The following is a 26,875-nucleotide window of genomic DNA, read 5'->3' as shown; positions in this document are numbered from 1 at the left end:
CATCACCTTTGATGGATTGTTTCAAAAAATAGTTTTGATTATTGTTCTCATTCGTTATTTGATTTTGCTCACACTTTCTTCTATTTGCATGTAACAACACAAAAAGAAACAATAGTGTTGATAATGGTAAGTTTTGGTAAGGTGAATTGGAATTTTAGAGTGAGAAAGAAAAAGATAAAATAATTGAAATTTGGGAAAGAAGATAAGAGGCTTGAATCTAAAGAATACATATAAGTAATTAGGGTGTGCCATGAAAAAAAAGATATTTTATTTTAGGATTTAATATGTGTTTTCTTTATTAGTAAATTTAAATTAACATACAATATGAATTAAAATTTCAAAAATTTAATTAGATGTATTCAATTATTTTTTAAGTGCAAATAGAATCACCAAAAAAAATGGTTGTCATTTTCGTAATTAGGAAAAGTAATAATGCATTTAGGGAGTTGGGCCATAAAAAAAATGTAAAAAGTTTATAAAAAATAAAATAAAATAAAATAAAAAGTGGCTGTTATTGAGAGAGACTGGCCACCAAGAAGGGTAAGTGACCAGATATTATTGGCCCAAGGAAAGGAAAATGTAAATCAGATGTTGGGCCCAAGTGTTAAAAAAAAACACACACACACACACAAAAAAGTGGTTATCATATTGAGAACGGCCCAGCAGACATGGACCTGAGGAGCACCGGCCGGCCCGTAATCCATCCACCGACAAGAGCGGGAGGTATTCACTGCTTTGTAAATTACTCAGTGAATTCCCAATAAATTCTCAGCTAATTACTCAGCCATCCTTCCACCTGTAAATTAACTAACTTGGCGTTGTGTCCTTCTACCTGTAAATTAACTAACCTGGTGTTGTGCCATCCTAGATCTCTCAGCAATCCTTTCACCTGGTTAACCAACCTGTTGTTGTGCCATCCTAGATCTCTCAGCAATCCTTTCACCTGGTTAACCAACCTGTTGTTGTGTCCCTTCCACCTGTAAATTAACTAGATCCCTCAGTAATCCTTTCACCTGGTTAACCAACCTGTTGTTGTGTCCCTTCCACCTGTAAATTAACTAGATCCCTCAGCAATCCTTTCACCTGGTTAACCAACCTGTCGTCGTGTCCCTTCCACCTGTAAGCAATCCTTTCACCTGGTTAACCAACCTGTCGTTGTGTCCCTTCCACCTGTAAATTAACTAACATTGTGCCCTCCTCTCTAGGAACCGAGATCCCTCAAGCCTTCGCCCAAGGCCCCTCGCCCAACTCCTTACTTGGAATGGGCGGGCCAGCAAATAACTCCATCAGGTACAGCCTGCTGGTCCAGACCAACTTCCAACCACTTTGATGCCCTCACTTGAGTCACACGCTCGCGTTACCAAGCCCAGCAATATTAACCTCTTTGGTGGCTCTTTAAATAGGACAAAACTATGTTCTAATATCTCGATGTGGGAATAGAACAAGTTAAGAGAGCATTCCCCATCGTTGCTCTTATCAAACCCTAACAAAACCCTTTTGCAAAATTAGAGGAACTAAAATAAGATATAAAAGAAAATATAGGAATCAGCACTGGTGTAATAAATAGGTGCATTAGGCCTCTTTCTTTCACCATTTGACACAATTTAAACATTGAAGATCAAATTGAAATTTTATTCATTAGGCACCAAATTGACAATTTAAACACTAAAAATCAAAATGACACAAAACTCATACTTTAGGAACCAAAAATATAATTAACCCTACAAAAAAACCCTTGCTTTCATCATTGCTTTGCCAAATACCTCATCCTTGGGATTGTGCTTTTACACAAAAGATTATTTTACTCTTTACCATAATTAACCTCACTTCATATCTTACAATTATAAATACAATGTGATTTTTATATGTGCTTTTGCAGTCGACTAACGCTGTGTTTGGTTGGAGAATTTTGGGATGGATTTGGAAAGGGAAAGGGAAAAGATGTGTGAAACTATGTGAAATGTAGGTATATTTTATTCACATTTCACCTACCTTTTCCATTTCCTTTTCCAAATCCCTCCTCAAATCCCCCAACCAAACACAGCATAAACAAAGTTGCTATGGTGAATATATGAATATAGATCCAAACAATGCAGAATGTCTATATTATCTTCAAATTGCCTCTGAGGTAACTAGGTTTTCACTTATTTCATGTTGGGTTAATTAAACTTTCATCTCCTAAACTATCGTCCTTTTTTCTATTTCATTATTGAACTATAATTTCATCTACTTAATTTCTATAGTCTCTAAAGTCAATTCATATGATCCAGTTGGAGATGCCAGTCCAAATCAATAACGGTCAAAGTCTAACTTAATGGGCAAAAATATAATTTTACAATTTAAACAAATTAAATCATACCACCAAACACTCATCAAATGCTCTAAGGTTTAATTTGTTCAAAATAATAAGAAAAATGAAGGTTTGGTCATATGATTTAAGTTATTCAAATTCTATAATGATCTAATTACTCGTCAAATTAGGTTTTAACAATTACTGATATATATAATTTTCTTCAATTAAAATTGAAATTAGAAAGTTGAAGGACTATATAGATAAAATTAATAATTTAGAGATGAAATAAAAAATAATAATAATAATTTAAGAAATAAAAGTAAAAGGGTTAATTATTTTTTTAGTCTCCAAAGTATGCATCTCATCCTATTTTAGTCTTTGATGTCTTAAATGTGTCAATTTGGTCCTTAATGTATTACTTTTGTTACGAAATGGTTCCTATCTCTGTTTTCGTCTACAATTTATAACAAAATTAAGGGTATTTTCGTCAAACCATATTTAAAAATCAGCAAAACGAGAAGAAATACTCCCCCAAAGAATGTGATTTGTTTTTATTTCGGTCCCCGATATTTTTAATCGTGTCAATTTAGTCCCTAACTTATTTAGTGTCATAGGTGGTTTGACGAAATGGCCTTACTTCCATTATCAATTGTACAGGGAGGAGGTAGGGACCATTTAGTGACAAAATTAATAAGTTAGAGACTAAATTGATACATTTGAAACATTAAGGATCAAAATGACATAAGACGCTTAGATTAGAGACCATTTGTGTAATTAATCTGAAGTAAACTTAGCCCTTTAATGTTTAAAAAGTTTTAGGCATTGAAGTTGATTAAATTGTTTGTAAATTTTTGTAGTGCACTGATAAAATAAATCATGCTCATATATTGGAACCAAATTGGCATCGATTTTCACCAAGATCAACCTTATTAAAATGGAACCTAAACTCAATCAAAGAAGAAAATCCAACAGATTTCATCCTTTCTCAACCTCAACCTTAACTCTTAGGAAAGAGGTGCCGGGTATGTCCCTTCTATCTTGAAACTTTGATATGTGCACCGAATTACTGTATAAAAAAAGTCTTTTTTCTTATATAATAATTCGGTACACATAATTATTTATTTGTCTGTTGGAAGTCGCTTATGTCAGTAAAAACCAATTGGATTGCCTAGTTGTCTCATTGTGGGCCCAACTGGAGTTCAACTTGATGATTTGAACCGTTCATTTTATAAGTAAAATACAAAAAATGTATTGAATTCTCTTTTTTTTTTTTTGGTATTTTTAACTCTATGGCATCATTTTTGAAGCGATTCAAACACCATCCACAGTCATCACAAAAACATTTGAAACTTCAGCCTCAATAAACCTAAGACCTCCACCTATTGATCGTCACAAATCATTTGATGAAGATAATTTCTCAAGGAAACCCATTGTTCCCATTGTTCCCAAGAAAGTCCATACACCTCCAGTAAATGCTATATCATATTAAATAGCAGACCTGAGATGGCTACAGACAGCTTTAGTGTTGAAACTCTTGTCGGCGAGGGGTCCATTGGATGTGTTTATCAGGCTCAGTTTGATGACGGAAAGGTACACTCCATATTTTAGTTAAATTTTTTTGGCCGTGTTATGATGCTGTATTTCAGAATAAGGAAAAAAAAAGAGCGGCGTTTTTCAAAAAAACGCCACTAAATGACGTCATCATGATGTCATACATTATTTTGGGACGGAAATGGCAGTGGCGTTAAAGTTTTTTGTGGCATTTTTTAAAATGCCGTCTAATGTTTTTAGCGGCGTTTTAAAAATGTTGTAGTTATTACAGTGGCCGTATTAGCGACGAAAATATTAGACGTCGCTATAACTTATGACGGCGTTTTCTGGCTTATAGCCGCTAAAAATCAATTTTCCTGCAATGATCACCTCTATTCCATGATAAGATTGAGGGAGGGATGATCAACCCAGAGCGTACCCTATTGCCATTCTCAAAGAGCAATAGAAAGTTTCTAATCAATCTCTTTAATATTAATGTATATTTGAAGTTTGAAGCAATAGCATATGAACTTTTTAAAGGAAAAGTTGACCATTCTAAAAAACAAAAATAAATAAATAATCAACGTAGTGCATAAATTATACATGTCATGTATCTAAACATATAGCAAGATACAATAAAATGCACCTATAAAAAAATGTAATTATTTATCATGAGATATTGATGCTCTGTACACAATAAAAAAAATCCAACAAACATTAAGGACAACAAGCAAGCAATGCACAAGTTCATCAAATACAACCATATTACAAATGACAATAAAATAAATGTTAAGCAAATTGAACTATTTTGCCTCACAAGGTATGGGTATAGAAAGGGGAAAAGACCACCACAGATATTAATACTGCATCTATGTTGTGTCAACAAGTATTGAAAGATTATTAGTCAAGTAAATCAAACCTGTGCTTTTGAATCCTCTGGACCAGGGGTAGAAGAAGTAAGATTTCCTGACAAACAAGATGCTGGTTTTGAGGGCAACTCCTCATCAAGAGATTCAGAATACATATCCGCATGTCCACCATCCACCTCAGCATCATTAATTGAACTTTTACCGTTGATGTTATGAGTCCGCATATCAGAAACTAAAGACTTCTGTTCTGCAGGATCTTTCTTTCCAAGGTTGATCTCCACCTGAGATAGGTTAAATTGCTCTTCCCCAAAGGAATCAATACTATCACGATAGGTGCGGCGAGAGGATTGAGATTTCTTATTGTTGGATCTTATTTTTCCGGATGAACAATCTTCTTTCTTATTGGAATTTCTCCTGATTGCCTTATTTTTACCCCGATTCATGGCTTCTCCAGCCATCAAATAACTGTCCTGGTCAAGAGTTTCACATTGCATGTTTGTTTTAGGGCCACCAAAGCTAATACATGAAGTAGCAAAAGATCTCAATCTAGATGAAATTCTGATACTATCCTTCCAACCATCCCTACGACTAATATCCAAAGGACTATCCCACTCAGCAATTTCATTATTGCTAACAAATCTGTCACTGGATCCATCCAAACCAGTCATTGGATAAAAATTCTCTGGCCTGCTGGCCTTACCAACTGCTCCAACATTCTGATACCTTTGGGACATCTTCCACCTCTCTGAGAATCTCTTCTTGGCCTCCCTACTTACAAATGACTCAGTCGAAAGCAATGATGAAGGTCTAGGTCGGTTACTCCAGTGAAAGGACTTTCTGAGAGTCGATATTGTCAATTCTGATTCACTTCCAGACACATTATATGAGCTCTCTTCCCTAGCATATCCCTTAAGTATGGAGGGCAAATCCATCGGCTCACCGCGTAAACTTCCTCTCATTTTCCTAGTAATCTCCTTAGCTTTTTGTTTGGGCTCTCTAGACTTGGGCCTCAAAAAACCTGCATCATCATTAGATGAGTTTTCCTTAACCCAATGTCCTCCCTCTATCAATGGTTAAAATTACAGGAGACAATATGTATTTTAACTAAATATCAGGGAATGTATTCCTAATTTATTTGTCAATTTTTAAGTAGATGTGAATTACTTTATTTATTTATTTAACTTTTGCGGAGAGGCTCACATCTTTGTTTAAAAATGAATTAAAAAGAAAGTGAAATTGAAATCACATTGCACAAAGTCGAGAAAAAAAAGTAATCAAGCAAACGGTGTTGTTTGTTGTCACAGCATGATGCTATGACAGCACCATCCCCGAATTCCGTAGACTCAAACAGAAACTACCAAACTAAAAACAAATTAAAACACAGAAACTACACTTAGCTATGTAAACACAGAAACACAGAAACAAATTAAAACACAGAAACTCCACCTTTTCCCTTATGACCTTCCTTTCTCCCGAAAGCCTTCTTAGGGTCTGGGAGTGAGTCTAGACCCATGAGTCTTGCGACTACTCCTGGGGTCTTGCCTTGGGTGGTGACTTGGGTGGTGGTGGTGGTGGTTGGGATGTCGGTGGTGGTGGTTGGGATGTCAGTGGTGGGCTCGGATGGGAGGCTGTCGATGCAGAGTAGGCAGCGGAGGATGCCGGAGAAACGCTTGAACTTGGAATTCTGTGCGGCCATGTTTGACACAGAGAGAGAGAGAGAGATAGAGAATGGAAAGGCAAAAGCTGTGTGTTTTGAAAGAGAATTAATTGTTATTTTAAGAATTATTAGGTAAAATATGAATCAGCTTGCTTAGGTAAAATATGATTTCCATAATTTCAATATAGAGGAAGAAGTGATCCGCGCCTAATTTACATAATTTCAATGATTTTTATTTTAAGAATTATTAGGTAAAATATTTATATAAAAAATTAAGATGGTTAGACATTAATTGTTATATATTTAAATTAAATTTATATTATAAAAAATAGATAATTATTTTTAAAATTATATTTGTCGTCTATTTTTTTTTAAACAAATATGCTTTAAATATATAGCTACTGATATTGAATTATCTTAATTTTTTATATGAATATTTTAATTGAAGAGTTTTAAAAAATGAACAGTTCAAATCATCAGAATCGATTCTAAAATAGACCTACTAAATCCAAACGCTCTCTCAAATTAAATAACAACTTAAAAAAAAGCCAAATCCTTTCTAATACCGTGACACGGCTTATGTGTTAATTATAAACCAAACCAAACCAAACCAAGCCTTAAGTCCCATCAAATGGGGTCGGCTACATGAATCATTCTTCTCCACGTGGCCCTATCAAAGGCCATTTTGTTAGTCAAATTAAATAGATCCATATCTCTATTTACAACGCTAACCAACGTTATTCTAGGCTTACCCCATCCCCTAACACTTCCATCTACCGTTATAACATTGCATCTCTTTGCTACTGCCTTTGTTGGTCTCCGTTGAATATGACTAAACCATCTCAATCAATTTTCTCTCAACTTATGTTCTACCGGTGCTACTCCTATCCATTCCCGAATATACTCATTTCTAATTCTATCTTGTATGTGTTAATTATATGTACAAAAAAACAAAAAAAAGTTATAGATAAAACATGTTGAGTTATTTTTTTTAGGTAGTTAAATAAATGAATAAATTATTAATACACATCCGAGATTTATTTAAAATATGAATTATTTCACGTGATTTTAAAAATTATATCATGTCCCTTGAAGTTTTTTATTTCATAACAAATGGTCATTTTACCAATAAATCAAGTCACAACTATTATTGATGTCAACATTATATTTCAATAAATAATTCAACCAATTTTATTATTAAATGGTAGAGCATTTAGAAATTTTATTTTTTACGATGAGTATTTCTTACTCATTAAGTTTTTAAAATTTATTTAATTATTTCCTTTTCAAAAATCAATATGACCAATTTTTAAAATTCATATATTTTTATTCTAAAATAGTGAAATATTAGAACTATGTCATTTTTTTTATAACAAAGCATAATTTTAATTATTAATTGTTAATACAACAATTTTAATTTATTTATACTATATGTTATAGTAAAGGAATATTTGAAACAAAACACTTAAACTTATATATAAAATTTTATTTACGAGAGACAAAATATAAAAAATTTAAATATAATTATCGTATTTTTAATAAATTATATATTATTTTATTCCATGCATAGCACGGGTGATATGCTAGTTCCATCACAATGCAATTCATGTTATCTCTATATGTAAATAATTTATTTTGTAAAATTTATCGAACAAATCATTCGTGTAAACGATTAAATTAATAGAGTATTGGTAGATGATAAAATCATATTATTATTATATAATTTAAGTAAAAGTGTTGTAGCCTCTTTGAAGTTGAGAGTCTCACCCCAATTTTTTCAATTTTTTTGAATTTTATAACACTTAAAAGACACATGTCATTCTATGATTAGCTCAAAATATAATTTATATAAATTAAGGCAATTTTTAAATCCTCTAAATCATTACCAAAATTTATAAGTATTGCTTCCTTAAATTTTGAGATTATTATTCCTAGAATTACCTTATTCTAACTGGAATCATAATCTACATGATTGTACACACCAAACTTCAAAGACTTCTATAATTATATTTAAAAAGTTTAGCAAATATAACAATGGGAAGAGAGCGGCATATTAGGTCCTTAATTTTCTTTTTCTTTTTTCTTCTTTAAAACACAATCACAACATAATTCTTTAAGTATATGGGGAAAAAAAATAGAAATACAAAAAAAATTATTCAGAGATTTTAGTTTGCAAAACAAGCGAATTGTGCAAATTAAATTATGAATATGATCCACATATTTTAAATGACGCATGGATATTCATATTCTCTATTTAATACGAGTTGTTGTTGGGTTATTTTAGCCAATTTCTTTGTATATATCTTTTTTTTTTTAATAAAGTTTTTTTATACTTATTTTTGTATAAATGAAAAAAATGCAAAATACAAAAATATTATTTTTATAGCCGGCGAAATCTAGCTCTAGCACAACAAGAGCACCAAGCTCTCTCCTAAAGATAAAACAAAAGTGATGATAATCTTGGGTTTGACATCCTTCTTATAATGACGTAAGGGAATCCTAAGGAATTTTTAGTACAATGTAAGAGGAATCGAAAAGAGTTTTTACTATCAATATAAGAGAATTTACTTAGAAGTTTTACCGATCATGTGGCTATTTGAAAATCAAAGTATGTATGCGTATATTTTTTTTCTTAGTTTAAGTATTTTTTTAAGGGAAGACCAATTAATGGAGTACATTTCTTTAGATTGGAAAAAAAAATTATAAAATGGAAGAGACGTGGAATTTTTGTAACTTTATGTCTACATAAATTTGGAAATAGTAGGAGTAATTGATTAAGAGTCACAAAATTTAAAATTAAGAGTCAAAATTGATTAAATTAAAAGTGTAGAGAGCGAAATGATATAACAGATAAAATGTAGGGACTACTAATATAATTTGTTTCTGTTTTGTTAATTTCTTACTCATAATTTAACTTAATTTTAATTTTTTTCCCCTGTTGTTTAGTGGCCTGTTATATTCGGCAACTATTGCAAAAAACTTTGAACGTATAAAATAAATGTAATGATATTTCATCATCAAACAATTTTTATTATTACTTTTGGTTTAAATGGATGAAAAATTGGTGTATATTTAGTTGCATTATTATTTGGATTGATTTGCATTTAATTTTGAAATAATTTAATTTGTTTAACTGATTTACAATTTATCCTTGCATTATCAAGTTTCACATAATTTTTAATCTTTTGTGTTTATTATGTACTATACAGTGATTTTTATTGTATTTTATTAAGATAAAATGAATATGTCAAAAATATATATGCATTAGCCATGCAGATCACAAGCTTAACACTAGTTAATAAATAAAGTAAAGGATAAATTACAAACATACCCCTGAGATTTACTTAAATTATAAATTACTCCCTATAGTTCTATAAATTACATTATGGCCCCTAAGGTTTTTAATTTCATAACAAATAGGTCCTTTTATTAATAAATCATTAAGTTAATTAACAGTTTTTAATAATGTTAAAATTTTATTTCAATTACTAATTCAGAAAATTTTATTATTGTATAGATTAACAATTAGAAATTTAACTTTTTCAATTAATTTTGTTAAATAAAAAATTCTGACAACAAGGTATTTGTAATTTTCCAAACTACAGGGGGCAATTTGTATTTTAAGCAAACCTCAAGAGGTGTATTTGTAATTTACCCTAAAGTAAACAACAAAAATTATTTTGAAAGGGTATAGCCTGCACGGTAAAATTTGTCTATTGTGAGTTTATTTCGATAATTCGAATCGTTCATCTTGTAAGACCCTTTAAGTAAATCATCTATACCAAAAATCACGTTAATCAGATATCAATATCCACACGATAGAATCACATTTAAAAAAAATAAATAAATAAATTACCAATTCCTAAAATGATGCATGCCATACATTTTTTCATTTTTTTTTTGTTCCCATCATGTGGCAAACAATATTCGATTAACTTAATTTTTTGTATAAATTATCTACTCAACAAGCCTTGTAAGATAAATAATTCAAATTATTAAGATTGATCCACAATAGGCAAACCTCGAGAGGGTGTTTGTAATTTGCCGTAAATAAATATATACTTTGCAAAAAAAAATTAAAAAAATAAAAATTCTCATTTTGAATTATTTTGAGACTATAAAGCATAGATAATTTAACAAACATGTTGTATCCGTACTGGATACTTACAAATAGAATTTAATTATATGATTAGCCATTTTTTTTTATATTGTAAACGTAAAAAAAAAAAAAAAAAAAAAAAAAAAAGGGATACTCTAATGTGTCATCACTGCATCGATGGACTCAAGTCCCATGGTAACTAGTTGCCAGCCTGATTTAACCCAACTTAAAGGAAGGGACTCACCACCTAACTCCAGTGAAATTCAGCCATATGTCACAAACAAGCTTAAAATTCGATCCAAAGATTTCTGCATAGTGTCACTAGAATTACCCAGCATTGGCCATGTCCTCTAGATTAATTTTAACATGAATAATTGGCTTCAAATCTTAAAAGTTAGTTGGAGTGGACCCCATGAAAAGGCCGTGTTGAACCCTAATAGACTTGTGATACAGTGTTGAGTTTTGAAAGAGAATAGTTGTGTTCATTAGTATAATACCAAAAAATTACGGTGAACATCATCAATGGAGGAATTTTTGTGTTAGTGAAGAGGCATTTTGTGAGGTGGAAGTGATTGGCTTTTATCATGGTTTGGGATCTAATTAATTACTTTTTTTATATTGATAAATTAAATTATTTCTTTTGAGATTTTAAAAATAAAGAAAAATTTACTCACAAATCTCATACGGGGGAATGTTGACCCATTTAATTCTAAGAGTTTTCTTATGAACCAATTAGTCATTTTTGTTTTAAAAATTTGTATTCATTTGATTTGATATCATTTGAGTTTAAGTAAATGCCTTTTTCTGATTTATTTTTCTAATTTTCCGATACATTTTTGGAATGAGAATGGAAATGTGAGGTATAAAAGATTCTTTTTGAAGGAATTGGTGGCTGAAGTGTTGGTGTTGAACATGAAAATTTACATTTCTGTTAATGTGGTTTTTCGGTGTTACATTGAAGTGTTATATTAGAGTGTTACATTTGAAAAAATACAATAAGGAGTTTTTATGTGTTACATTTGATAAAAAAAAAACACACTAAAGAGTTTTTAAATTATGTGTGTGTATGTGTGTGTTTATTATAATGTGGTTTGATATATGGTATAAGAAATAATGATTTATGAATAAAAAGTTTATTATAATGTGGTTTGATATATAGATGTTTCATTTTAAAACAAAACAGGTATAATTCATAAATTTAAATTTATTTATAAAAATGACATTATCATATTATTTTTGTGAAAAATTTTGCATGAAAAGAGTATCTTAATATAAAAAGTTATTCACATGATACTCGCAACTAATAATGTAACAAAAAATTTTACGAATGAAATAATGTTAGTTCACATTTGTTAAGTAGTTAGAACATTTCCAACAGTTCATCTATTTTTCATCAAATTTGAATAAAAGTTCAATTTGATATCAAGTGCTCCAACGGAGATTTTTAAGACTTCATCGAAACACTGATCGACCTGGCGAACAACCGAGCAGATGTCTAGCTGATCGACCGGCCAGTGTAATTTTTTCAAAATTTTTTATATTGAGATGGTCATCTGAGGGGACATCCGGTGGTAAAATTCTAACAGATATGAACAGTGATTTAATAAAAGGCACATCTATCTTCAATTTAATGAAAGATTTGAGAAATCCTAAATTTTATGAAAATTTTGGTGAAAGGTTGGAACAACAAAAAGTGAGTATTTTCATCAAATTTAAATTTGATGAACCATTGAAAATGGTCTTAAAGACAAGATATGAACCAACCTAACATATTTTTGTAATTCTTGTTTATTTGCCTCCTTAAAGTTTTACCCATTTCTCATTTTGCCCATTTAAGTTTGATTTTTTTTCACTTTCACCCTTTATTTTTACAATCCTTCCCACTTTGGTCCTTCATGTTTGCAATCCTTCCCACTTTAGCCCTTTAAGTTCAATTTTTCTCACTTTAACCCTTCATATTTGTAATCATTCCCACTTTAGCCCTTCATATTTGTAATCCTTCCCATTTTACTCCCAGACTACCTTTCATCCAAAAAGGTAACAAAATTTATTACATCAGCTCCATATATGATGTAAAAAATTCACTAAAGATGCAAAAAATAAAAAAATTAACTAATTTTTTTAATCTTTCGTGAACTTTTTTTTCAAATGTATTCATAAACATTATTATATTATAAATTAATCTAGATTAGATACAACTAAAAAAATAAAAACAAATTTAACTTCTAAAAAAAAATCTCTAAAGACGAAAAAAAAATGATAGTAAATTTTTCATTTCAGAACTGACAATACAGGGATTCAAGTCAGTAAACTTTTTTCTTTTTTTAGTTAAATTTGTTTAAATTTTTTTAATTGCTTCTACTCTCGATACATCTATAATGTAATAATGTTTATGGATAAATTTAGTTAAATTCATTTTAATTTTTTTGAACTGCATCTAATCTAAATGCATCTATAATGTAATAATGTTTATGAATAAATTTGAAAAATAAAGTTCACCAAAGACAAAAAAAAAAAAAAAAAAATTCCAATTTTTTTATTTTTTATTTTTTATTTTTTACATCTTTAGTGAGTTTTTTACATCACACATGGAGTTGATGTGTTAGTGATGTGACAGATTCTGTTAGTTTTTTGGATGAAAATTAGTATAGGGATAAAGTAAAAAGGATTGCGAATATAAAGAGCCAAAGTAAAATTGATTGCACACATAAAAAGCCAAAGTGAAAAAAATTAAACTTAAAAGGTCAAAGTGAGAAATATTACAAACATGAAGAGCCAAAGTAAGAAAAATTAAACTTAAAAAGCCAAAGTGGAAAATGGGTGAAACTTTAAGGGGCAAAATGTAATTTACCCTTTAATTTATGCAGTTGTTCATGTAAGCAAAAACAATCTCTTTCATAAATCAATAAAAATCTGAAAGAGGTAATCTAGGTTCCAATTTAGGCAGGCCTAGCACACAAAAGATGTCTATATTCCACAAAATAGTACTTGCACTAATTGCCAACTTTCTCATAGACTCTATTCTCAAATAGAAAAGAACAATACTGATAATTACATTCAAATTAGCCTTTCAATACTTTTCTTTTGAAGAAACATTAACAGGTGAACATATTTTCTTATTTAATAGATTTCACAGGCAGATACAACTTTCTGAGGCAATCAATGTGTAAGACGTGAATAATACATGTTTTGGCAATAAATATTTATTACGTATCCAGTTGCAAAAAATCAATCAGCACAAGAGAATGCTTTCTCGACCATAAGAGTGAGGAATAGAAACCCGCCAACATAGATGCAGACTGCAACAAGCATAACCACTAACACAGCATGCAAAGAAATGTAAGGGCTCACAAAAAACACAATTGCGATCAAAACACATTGCCAAACCTTGAGCTGTGCAAATGCTCCTTCCTGTACACCCCAAAAGTAACATTTGAGAATTAAATGCAAGTGCATTTGCACAAAGAAATGACCAAGAAAAAGTGAGGGCCAAATATCTTTAATATACTTGAATGAGAAATAAATCAGACGTAAGTATGAAAATCATTAAGATAACTAACATTATAAAGGAGAGTATAACACACAAAAGTCAATTTTCTCCTATTTGTTTAATTGTTCAATTAGGAGAACACTTGTGGAACCCATATCTTTAACTTTCTTAAAGGAATAAGTTCTCCTAATTTCCTTCAATATATGAAATTTACGTCTCAAGAATCTCAATATACCTTGTCTTCAACCATAAAACATACGTTTTCACAATCACATCCACTGATTTATTTATTTTTTTATAAATAAAAAAATACATAGTTTCATCCCACTTGCCTCTCAATTAGATCCAAGCACGAACACCTCTAAGAATGTGTCGGATACACGTCCAAATGTGTCATTAATTTTATTATTTTTTTATATTTTTTAGATCTAGACACGCTTTGGACACATGTCCATCACTTTCTCGTGTCAACACTTACGTGAAAAAGAGTATAAATCAAACTAAAAAAGGCTTAGTAAAACAAACAAAATAAATCACTACCATATCATGCTTAAAGAGCATCCCAAGCAAAGCATTAAGCTGTGTGTTGAATATTCCATCCCCAATTCCCAATGCGGCTGCCATGAGAAGGGGGTATAAAATGCCGAGTACTCCACTAGTTACGCTGCACAATGGCACAGTTAACAAGAATTGATAAAGTCATAGCAGTTTCAAATCAGATATATATATAATTAAAAACTTCAGATTCTAAATAACTTTAATTGGAATCGACAAGAAACCTAACATGTACTTCAATAGAAGCCAAAGCAGTACAATTAACTAAATGAAAGCTCCAGCACAAACTATTAGAGTGATTGACTTGAGACCAGAGGTGAGTCAACCCATAGCCCGCGAACACTAACACATATTCCAGATATAAACTGAGTCTAAAAAACTTAATGAATCAAACAAATGACAAATTATAAAACAAAGATGGTTTTCCTGGGTTTTTAACTTTTAGCGAACTTGAGGTGTAATAGTATTTACATCCTATGCCACATTATTATTGAATAATTTCCTATAAAACATGAGGCTAGAGATCATAGCAGAGATTGTGAGTAATAACTTGAATGCACATACCGTGGGAAAAACAAGATTATGGAACAGAACACAGGATATGATTATCCATCCATATTATCCATGTGAAGTACCACCAGGGCAATAAATGAAATTTTGTATATTGTTGCAAACACACAACACAACTCATAGAGAATAAATATGGAAAAGGATATATATTATTTGTTATTCTTGTTGCTTACAAAAGGAAAGGGTAAATGAAATTTAAAGTTGTTCACTCAATTCATTTTTATTTCTCCAACTCAACAAGAAAGAGACGAAGAACATGCCTTGTCAAAATTAATGTACGTAAAACAGAAACAGACTCACCAAGTGAGCTAATTCATGTAAACCATTCCATAAAGCTACTCATTTCTGCAGTGCCATACTTACAATTGCATCAAAAGCCCCATACGCTGCCATAGCACCACCTACACCAGACTCACCAAGTGCAGGTTCCGCAATGTACTTGGTGCATTCAGCCCTAAAATTGTAAATGCGTTCCATGCTTAATTGAAGAAAATGTTACAATGTATATAGTGCACAAATTGAATGGTCAAAGGACAATAAAAAAGTAAAATGTTATAAGTTCATCAACAATTACCATACAAATGCTTGTTGTAAGCCTGAATATGCAATAAGGGGGATGATTAATAGCATTCGTAAGTCAAACAATGGAAGAGCAGAAACTGACAGAAGAATCTGGTAAAGTCTCCTCTCCTTTAGCATCCCTCTTTTGTAAGAAGCACGAGTATGGTACCTAAGGTCATACTACAAACAAACACAATATATAGTAAAGTTGTGCCACTGCCACTGGTAGTTCCCCCCTGCAGTGATATGAAAGAAAGAACAACAAATTAAAGATGCGAGTGTTTTAAAAGAACTAAAAAATCATAGATTCTGACACTGAGGTTTCCACAACCAAATGAAAGATAGTGGTATATTGCTGTCAAGGACGGCACTACATAGGATTAAAGGTGTGCCATTGAATATCCTTATTTATTTTTTTTAATACAAGTAATTTATGTGTACTTTAATATTTTATTTGCTATCTTAAAAATATATATATTGAACAACCCAAGAAACACATACACTTCTTGACACAACTAAGAAGGTGCGTATCCATGTTTGATGCATGTCCGGCACTAGCACTCATTGGACACTTTTTGACGTGTTGGATACTGTATCAACTTTTTTTTTTTAGACCTTGATACCCTTCAGATACTTGGGTAGAGGTGTGAAGGATTCGCAGAATGGAACGGTCAAATTTGTCAACTTGACAATTTTCTAACAAAAGGAATGCCAAAAATGGGAGCCAACCATGTCGAAAACTCTATAGCTCTACTTGTCAACATGGCTATACAATTGTTTCCCACGGTTAGACAACTACTCCAATGGGCTATGCCACTCAAACCAACTAAGGGAAGTCATTCCTCTTGAAACTCTCTTCATTGATTGATTTCGAGATTATCGAAAAAGGTTTGGGACCCTTGATTTTATCCCTTTTTTAAAATTTTTAAAAAAAAAAACTATCATTAAAACGTCCACCAAAGAAATTAATAAAGAAACAAAAGAAAAAGGGAAAGCCTCCCTTAGCCATAGAGGGGGAAAAAAACGAAATAAAAATCATTCACTTCATAATAAATAGGACTCCCCTCATCTTTCTGCCATCTTTATTTTTCAGTGCTAACTTATAGCTAAAATTGCATTAGAGATGCAAAAGAGAAATTTAACATTAAATAATTTTTTTCGTACAATGAAGGTCAGAGTTTCTCGAGTGTAATGCAAGTATTAATAACTAAATCTATGATAATGAATTGGTACTGGTAATACAACAAACAACATAGAAAAATATAGGACATGGAAATCAGCTTGGAATCACAAGCATGCACATACCGTTCCATCTTTCAATAGAAAAAGAGACATGAGGTTTCCAACGAACAGCAAAATTCAATAAAAAAATGAAGATTATTCCAGATGAACAACATCCATACAAAACAAATTGAATATATTATTATTAGAACCAAAGATCATTAAAATTGTCATCAAAAACTAAAATGCAGCACCTGGTGACCTGCAAACATTCCCCAAAATTCTCCATTGAAGTTACCAATCACGTTTCCTTCTTCTAAGTTTAAATCATGTGCATGACTGCATGCTGTAGAAGTAAGATATGTACCCTGATGGACTATAATATCGTTAGGGAAAAAGTAATGTACTTATTACATCATCAAACACAACAAAGTGACGAACCAAATCTAAAAGATGGACTTGTACCTCCGCAACCCATATTATTGAAGCAGAAAATCCCAGGTACAAGGAAGCTGGAACCATCGTGTACCTACCACAAGAACATTCATTTTTAAGTATATACAACTTCATCAATTTGATGAACATAATAGGGCTCTGTCAAATATGCGTCCACATCATTATTTAGTACAACACTGACAAGCATAAGAATGTTTTCTCGAGTCAGAGAGCAACCACTTTCTGCAAATAGGGGAAAGACAAGGTCTACATCTAGTCTTAACCTCCCAAGTCCCAAACCACATGGACTTTTAGTCTCATGAAATTCACTCAAACGTTTTGGGAGCAGCTCTGCTCAAGACTTTTCATAAAATGAAACACGATTAGTAAGTGTATCGATCGATGTCCGATCAAGCTAAATTTTTATAAATATATTCTTCTCTTTGAACTACGAGATGAATGGTTCAAATCACAAAACTATGGAGCCTACAAAATAGAGTCCTGAGGGAGTATGGAGAAGATGTAGTCTTGAGGGGAGCATACACCCCAACAATTTTGGCTATTTTCATCACCTATCAGTGCAAAGGCACAGTCACAGAAAAATTAAAAATAACAGGTGTCACAAAAAAAAAAAAAAAAAAAAGAAGGCATAAGCAGTGGGCGGTGCCCAATTTAAACAATTGTCATTCCTACAGATTTCTGTCTGATCAAAAACATTTCATAATTTCTAAAATTCTACTCGGGTTTTCTTTCACAATTATTTCCTCCCAACGAGCTTTCGATTTTATTCCAAGTATCTAATCAAGCAACTACCTCCTTAGTCAAATGTCTTTCGAGGGAATTTCGAATTTTATTCAAAATTGAAGATTTGATCACCACTTCCTTATCTACCATTTTTCATAAAAGTCGAAATGCCCCCTAAAGTCAATGACTTAAAGATACTTATTCGATCATCCACCTTCCATAATCTCCGAGGCTGTACATAAGTTGCAAAGTTCCTATTTTTTTAAAAGTTATTCTTTAATAACATGTTTTCATGGGGATTTAAATTTTAAAAAGGCAATCATTCTTTTCTTTTCTCTTCTTCTTTGATCGTTAAGGTAAGAACCCAAATTCAAAATCAAATTCTTTAAAATAGGGAAACCACCCGCCTAATTTACTACTGATTACTCAAATCATGATCAAAATACGAATCACGGCCTAAATTGAACCCCCAAACCTTTGTAACTGCATCATTGCTCCCAAATAACTCGGATTGCCATAGAATCAAATCACTGCCACGTCAGACTCCCCAGACTTTGGGAATGAAATCACGGTCTTTCTCGTTGTTAGATCGCTGGAATAAATCAAATCATTTCCAAAATATCACATAAGCACATAATTTGCATTCATGCCTATTTCGGGGGTAGGGTTGCCCTGTCCTAATTTAGAAGTCAGACCTAGGATTCACTAAATCATTCAAAGAGGCAATAATAAAATCCTGGAAAGGAGGATATCCAGCCCTAGTTTGGAAGCTGCTAATGCTCTCTCCATGCAAAAGAACGTAAGTTTGGCAACAAAAGCGTACATCAGTTATTACTATCAATATACCACTCCTTCCACAAGGGAATGATCAAACAGTACTAGTAGCATAGTCTCATGCTTGCCTTATTGACATAACATAACCCACGAATAGTGTCCAGAATACTATGCAACAAACCCGAGAATAGGTGAATGGAACCAGTCAATTTTGTTTAACACTTACCATTGGATCTCGAAGTCATCGTCATCACCCATTGGGTGATAGTTGCCCGACCAAGCGAATTCTGAGGAATTTAAAGGATTCCTACCAGAGTGATCAATCTAAACAATTGTCTTTCCATTACTTATTGTTTCCCGAAATGTGCCCCAATTTATTTTCAAAAGTGCGTCATCAAATTTCAACTTCTATTTTTTTCAAAATCGTCTTTCAAAATAAAGTGCCGTTTTTTTTTTCCTTTAAAATTTCAATGATTCCCTTTCCTCTTTTTTTTCGAATGTTTTGAGGAGTTCGGATTTTATTCCAAGGAATCAACCAAACGATCGCCCATTAGGCAAATATCTTGTACGGGAACCAAAATTTTATTCGAAATGAGAGACTCGGTCATTACATCCTTGTCTAACATTTCTCAATAAAATTAAGGTTCCCTCATAGTCAGCGGCCCAAAGGTTTATACCTGATGAAAAGAACTTTCCATAATTTCGAAACTCTATTCAAATTTTATTTTCAAAAAATTTCAAAAGAATTTTAGATCTTATTCCAAGAAATCAATCAAACAGTCACCTTATAGTCAAACGTCTTCTAAGGAAATTCAAAATTTCACTTCAAAGTGAAAGACTCGGTCATCACCTCCTCATCAACACTTTTCCATAAAATCAAATTCCCTCTAAAGTCAAAAACCTAAAGATTTCTGTCTGATAAAAAACTTTCCATAATTTCTAAAATTCTACTCGGGGTTTTCTTTCACAATTCTTTCCTCCCAAGGAGCCCTCGATCTTATTCCAAGTATCTAATCAAACAATTGTCTCCTTAGTCAAATGCCTTTCCAGGGGATTTCGAATTTTATTCAAAATTGAAGATTTGGTCACCACTTCCTTATGTACAATTTTTCATAAAAGTCGAAATTCACCCTAAAGTAAATGACTTAAAAATCCCTATTCGATCAAACACCTTCGATAATCTCCAAGCCTATACTTAACTTGGAAAGTTCTTTTTTTTTTAGAAGTTATTCTTTAATAACATGTTTTCTTGGGGATTTAAATTTTAAAAAGGCAATCATTCTTTTTTTTTCCTCTTCTTCTTTGATCCCTAAGGTAAGAACCCAAATTCAAACTCAAATTCTTTAAAAATAGGAAACCACCCCCCTAATTTACTACTGCTTACTCAAATCATGATCAAAATATGAATCACTGCCTAAATTGAACCCCCAAATCTTTGTAACTGCATCATTGCTCCCAAATAACACGGATTGCCATAGAATCAAATCACTGCCACGTCAGACTCCCCAGACTTTGGGAATAAAATCACTATCTTTCTCGTTATTAGATCGCTGGAATAAATCAAATCATTTCCAAAACATCACATAAGCACATAATTTGCATTCATGCCTATTTGGGGGGTAGGGTTGCCCTGTCCAAATTTAGAAGTCATACCTAGGATTCACTGAATCATTCAAAGTGGAAATAATACAATCCTGGAAAGAAGGGTATCCTGCCTAGTTTGGAAGCTGCTAATGCTCTCTCCATGTAAAAGAAGGTAAGTTTGGTCACAAAAGGGCACATCAGTTGTTATTATCAATATACCACACCTTCCACAAGGGAACGATCAAACAGTACTAGAAGCATAGGCGCATGCTTGCCTTATTGACATAACATAACCCACGAATAGTGTCCGGGATACTATGCAACAAACCCGAGGATAGGTGAATGGAACCAGTCAATTTTGTTTAACACTTTCAATTGGATCTCAAAGTCATCGTCATCACCCATTGGGTGATAGTTGCCTGACCAAGGGAATTCTGAGGAATTTAAAGGATTCTTGCCAGAGTGATCAATCTAAACAATTGTCTTTCCTTTACTTATTGTTTCCCGAAATGTGCCCCAATTTATTTTCAAAAGTACGTGATCAAATTTCAACTTCTCTTTTTTTCAAAAATCTTTTTTCAAAATAAAGTGCCGTTTCTTTTTATTTTATTTAAAATTTCAATGCTTCCCTTTCCTCTTTTTTTTGGAAAGTTTTAAGGAGTTCGGATTTCATTCAAAGAAATCAAACAAACGATCACCCTTTAGCCAAGTATCTTGTACAGGAACCAAAATTTTATTCGCAATAAGAGACTCGGTCATTACTTCCTTGTCTAACATTTCACCATAAAATTAAGGTTCCCTCAAAGTCAGCAGCCCAAAGGTTTTTACCTGATGAAAAGAACTTTCCACAATTTCGGAACTCTATTCAAATTTTATTTTCAAAAAATTCCAACGGAATTTTAGATCTTATTCCAAGAAATCAATCAAACAGTCACCTTATAGTCAAATGTCTTCTAAGGAAATTCAAAATTTCACTTCAAAGTGAAAGACTCAGTCATCACCTCCTCATCAACACTTTCCATAAAATCAAATTCCTTCTAAAGTCAAAAACCTAAGGATTTTTGCCAGATCAAAAACTTTCCATAATTTCTAAAATTCTACTCGGGTTTTCTTTCACAATTCTTTCCTCCCAAGGAGCTCTCGATCTTATTCCAAGCATCTAATCAAACAATTGCCTCCTTAGTCAAATGTCTTTCTAGGGGATTTCGAATTTTATTCAAAATTGAAGATTTGGTCACCACTTCCTTATCTACCATTTTTGGTAAAAGTCTAAATTCCCCCTAAAGTCAATGACTTAAAGATTCTTATTCGATCAAACACCTTCCATAATCTCCGAGGCTCTATTTAAATTTTAAAAAGGCAATCATTCTTTTCTTTTTCCTCTTCTTCTTTGATCACTAAGGTAAGAACCCAAATTCAAACTCAAAATCTTCAAGATTGGGAAACCACCGCCCTAATTTACTACTGATTACTCAAATCATGATCAAAATATGAATCACTGCCTAAACTGAACACCCAAATCTTTGTAACAGCATCATTGCCCTCAAATAACTCGGATTGCCTCAGAATCAAATCACTGCCACGTCAGACTCCCCACACTTTGGGAATGAAATCGCTGTCTTTCTCGTTGTTAGATCGCTGGAATCAAATCAAATCGTTTCCAAAATATCACCTAACCACATAATTTGCATTCAGGCATATTTGGGGGGTAGGGTTGCCCTGTCCTAATTTAGAAGTCAGACCTAGGATTCACTAAATCATTCAAAGAGGCAATAATACAATCCTTGAAAGAAGGGTATCCTGCCCTAGTTTGGAAGCTGCTAATGCTCTCTCCATGGAAAAAGAGGTAAGTTTGGTCACAAAAGGACACATCAATTGTTACTATCAATATACCACTCCTTCCACAAGGGAATGATCAAACAGTACTAGAAGCATAGTCACATGCTTGCCTTATTGACATAACATAACCCACGAATACTGTCCGGGATACTATGCAACAAGCCCGAGGATAGGTGAATGGAATCAGTCAATTTTTTTTAACATTTACCATTGGATCTCGAAATCATCGTCATCACCCATTGGGTGATAGTTGCCCGACCAAGGGAATTCTAAGGAATTTAAAGGATTCCTACCAGAGTGATCAATCTAAACAATGATCTTTCCATTACTTATTGTTTCCCAAAATGTGCCCCAATTTATTTGCAAAAGTGCGTGATCAAATTTAAAATTCTATTTTTTTCAAAATAGTATTTCAAAATAAAGTGCCGTTTTTTTTTTCTTTAAAATTTCAATGTTTCCCGTTCCTCTTTTTTTTCGAATGTTTTGAGGAGTTCGGATTTTATTCCAAGGAATCAACCAAACGATCGCCCATTAGGCAAATATCTTGTACGGGAACCAAAAATTTATTCGAAATGAGAGACTCGGTCATTACTTCCTTGTCTAACATTTCTCCATAAAATTAAGGTTCCCTCAAAGTCAGCGGCCCAAAGGTTTTTACCTGATGAAAAGAACTTTCAATAATTTCGAAACTCTATTCAAATTTTATTTTCAAAAAGTTTCCAAAGAATTTTAGATTTTTTTCGAAGAAATCAATCCAACAGTCACCTTATATTCAAATGTCTTCCAAGGAAATTCAAAATTTCACTTCAAAGTGAAAGACTCGGTCATCACCTCCTCATCAACACTTTTCCATAAAATCAAATTCCCTCTAAAGACAAAAACCTAAGGATTTCTGTCTGATCAAAAACTTTCCATAATTTCTAAAATTCTACTCGGGTTTTCTTTCACAATTCTTTCCTTCGAAGGATCTCTCGATCTTATTCCAAGTATCTAATCAAACAATTGTCTCCTTAGTCAAATGTTTTTCTAGGGGATTTCGTATTTTATTCAAAATTGAAGATTTGATCACCACTTCCTTATCTACCATTTTTCGTAAAAGTCGAAATTCCCCCTAAAGTCAATAACTTAAAGATTCTTATTCGATCAAACACCTTCCATAATCTCCGAGGCTCTACTTAAGTTGGAAAGTTCCTTTTTTTTTTAGAAGTTAATCTTTAATAACATGTTTTCTTGGGGATTTAAATTTTAAAAAAGCAATCATTCTTTTCTTTTTCCTCTTCTTCTTTGATCACTAAGGTAAGAACCCAAATTCAAACTCAAATTCTTTAAAATTGGGAAACCACCCCCTAATTTACAACTGATTACTCAAATCATGATTAAAATATGAATCACTTCCTAAATTGAACCCCCAAATCTTTGTAATAGCATCATTGCCCCCAAATAACTCGGATTGCCTCAGAATCAAATCACTGCCACGTCAGACTCCCCACACTTTGGGAATGAAATCACCGTCTTTCTCGTTGTTAGATCGCTGGAATCAAATCAAATCGTTTCCAAAATGTCACATAACCACATAATTTGCATTCAGGCATATTTGGGGGGTAGGGTTGCCCTGTCCTAATTTAGAAGTCAGACCTAGGATTCACTAAATCATTCAAAGAGGCAATAATACAATCCTTGAAAGAAGGGTATCCTGCCCTAGTTTGGAAGCTGCTAATGCTCTCTCCATGCAAAAGGAGGTAAGTTTGGTCACAAAACGACACATCAATTGTTACTATCAATATACCACTCCTTCCACAAGGGAATGATCAAACAGTACTAGAAGCATAGTCACATGCTTGCCTTATTGATATAACATAACCCACGAATACTGTCCGGGATACTATGCAACAAGCCCGAGGATAGGTGAATGGAACCAGTCAATTTTTTTTAACATTTACCATTGGATCTCGAAATCATCGTCATCACCCATTGGGTGATAGTTGCCCGACCAAGGGAATTCTAAGGAATTTAAAGGATTCCTACCAGAGTGATCAGTCTAAACAATGATCTTTCCATTACTTATTGTTTCCCAAAATGTGCCCCAATTTATTTGCAAAAGTGCGTGATCAAATTTAACATTCTATTTTTTTCAAAATAGTATTTCAAAATAAAGTGCCGTTTTTTTTTTCTTTAAAATTTCAATGTTTCCCTTTCCTCTTTTTTTTCGAATGTTTTGAGGAGTTCGGATTTTATTCCAAGGAATCAACCAAACGATCGCCCATTTGGCAAATATCTTGTACGGGAACCAAAAATTTATTCGAAATGAGAGACTCGGTCATTACTTCGTTGTCTAACATTTCTCCATAAAATTAAGGTTCCCTCAAAGTCAGCGGCCCAAAGGTTTTTACCTGATGAAAAGAACTTTCAATAATTTCGAAACTCTATTCAAATTTTATTTTCAAAAAATTTCCAAAGAATTTTAGATTTTATTCGAAGAAATCAATCCAACAGTCACCTTATATTCAAATGTCTTCCAAGGAAATTCAAACTTTCACTTCAAAGTGAAAGACTCGGTCATCACCTCCTCATCAACACTTTTCCATAAAATCAAATTCCCTCTAAAGACAAAAACCTAAGGATTTCTGTCTGATCAAAAACTTTCCATAATTTCTAAAATTCTACACGGGTTTTCGTTCACAATTCTTTCCTCCCAAGGAGCTCTCGATCTTATTCCAAGTATCTAATCAAACAATTGTCTCCTTAGTCAAATGTCTTTCTAGGGGATTTCGAATTTTATTCAAATTTGAAGATTTAGTCACCGCTTCCTTATCTATCATTTTTCGTAAAAGTCAAAATTCCCCATAAAGTCAACGACTTAAAGATTCTTATTCGATCAAACACCTTCCATAATCTCCGAGGCTCTACTTACGTTGGAAAGTTCCTTTTTTTTTTTGAAGTTATTCTTTAATAACAAGTTTTCTTGGGGATTTAAATTTTAAAAAGGCAATCATTCTTTTCTTTTTCCACTTCTTCTTTGATCACTAAGGTAAGAACCCAAATTCAAACTCAAATTCTTTAAAATTGGGAAACAATCCCCCCAATTTACTACTGATTACTCAAGTCATGATCAAAATATGAATCACTACCTAAATTAAACCCCCAAATCTTTGTAACTGCATCATTGCCCCCAAATAACTCGGATGGTAACAGAATCAAATCACTGCCACGTCAGACTCCCTGCACTTTAGGAATGTAATCACTGTCTTTCTCGTTGTTAGATCGCTGGAATCAAATCAAATCATTTCCAAAATATCACATAAGCACATAATTTGCATTCATGCCTATTTGGGGGTAGGGTTGCCTTGTCCTAATTTAGAAGTCAGACCTAGGATTCACTAAATCATTCGAAGAGGCAATAATACAATCATGGAAAGGAGGGTATCCTGCCCTAGTTTGGAAGCTGCTAATGCTCTCTCCATGCAAAAGGAGGTAAGTTTGGTCACAAAAGGGCACATCAGTTCTTACTATCAATATACCACTCCTTCCACAAGGGAATAATCAAACAGTCCCAGTGGCATAGCCTCATGCTTGCCTTATTGACAAAACACAACCAACGAATAGTGTCCGGGATACTATACAATCAACCCGACGATAGGTGAATGGAACCAGTTAATTTTGTTTAACACTTACCATTGGATCTCGAAATCATCGCCATCACCCATTGGGTGATAGTTGCTCGACCAAGGGAATTCTGAGGAATTTAAAGGATTCCTACCAGAGTGATCAATCTAAACCATTGTCTTTCCATTACTTATTGTTTCCCGAAATGTGCCCCAATTTATTTTCAAAAGAGCATGATCAAATTTCAACTTCTATTTTTACCAAAATCCTTTTTCAGAATAAAGTGCCGTTTTTTTTTTTTTCTTTAAAATGTCAATGCTTCCCTTTCCTCTTTTTTTTTGAAAGTTTTGAAGGGTTCGGATTTCATTCAAAGGAATCAACCAAACGATCACCCTTTAGCCAAGTATCTTGTAGTGGAACAAAAATTTTATTCGAAATGAGAGACTTGGTCATTACTTCCTTGTCTAACATTTCTCCATAAAATTAAGGTTCCCTCATAGTCAGCGGCCCAAAGGTTTTTACCCGATGATAAGAACTTTCCATAATTTCGGAACTCTATGCAAATTTTATTTTCAAAAAATTTCCAAAGAATTTTAGATCTTATTCCAAGAAATCAATCAAACAGTCACCTTATAGTCACATGTCTTCTAAGGAAAATCAAAATTTTTCTTCAAAGTGAAAGACTCGGTCATCACCTCCTCATCAACACTTTTCCATAAAATCAAATTCTCTCGAAAGTCAAAAACCTAATAATTTCTGTCTGATAAAAAACTTTCCATAATTTCTAAAATTCTACTCAGCTTTTTTATTCACAATTCTTTCCTCCCAAGGAGCTCTCGATCTTATTCCAAGTATCTAATCAAACAATTGTCTCCTTAGTCAAATGTCAATCTAGGGGATTTCGAATTTTATTCAAAATTGAAGATTTCGTCACTACTTCCTTATCTACCATTTTTCATAACGGTCGAAATTCCTCGTAAAGTCAATGACTTAAAGATTCTTATTCAATCAAACACCTTCCATAATCCCTGAGACTCTACTTAAGTTGGAA

The 26,875-nt window shown here is 32.7% G+C and overlaps 1 protein-coding gene and 1 pseudogene across 1 annotated transcript; both read right to left on the bottom strand.

Annotated features, from left to right (window-relative positions):
- The window catches only part of LOC114256761 (mannosyl-oligosaccharide glucosidase GCS1-like), a 357,500-nt pseudogene that overhangs the window by 305,829 nt on the left and 24,796 nt on the right, over positions 1-26,875 (bottom strand).
- On the bottom strand, positions 13,526-17,086 carry LOC114267422 (UNC93-like protein 3). The gene is made up of 5 exons (XM_082899759.1): positions 16,126-17,086; positions 15,638-15,860; positions 15,427-15,517; positions 14,479-14,602; positions 13,526-13,859 (listed from the first exon to the last, which is right to left on the bottom strand). Exons 3-5 carry the CDS (start codon positions 15,444-15,446, stop codon positions 13,677-13,679), a joined length of 327 nt encoding a protein of 108 aa, XP_082755885.1. The 5' UTR covers positions 15,447-15,517; positions 15,638-15,860; positions 16,126-17,086; the 3' UTR covers positions 13,526-13,676.

The sequence above is a fragment of the Camellia sinensis genome, chromosome 12, assembly GCF_055761805.1.
Source record: "Camellia sinensis isolate YWXY chromosome 12, ASM5576180v1, whole genome shotgun sequence".
Lineage (NCBI taxonomy): Eukaryota > Viridiplantae > Streptophyta > Magnoliopsida > Ericales > Theaceae > Camellia > Camellia sinensis.
Note: the sequence above shows the minus strand (reverse complement) of the source record. Positions and strands in the feature narration are given on the sequence as shown.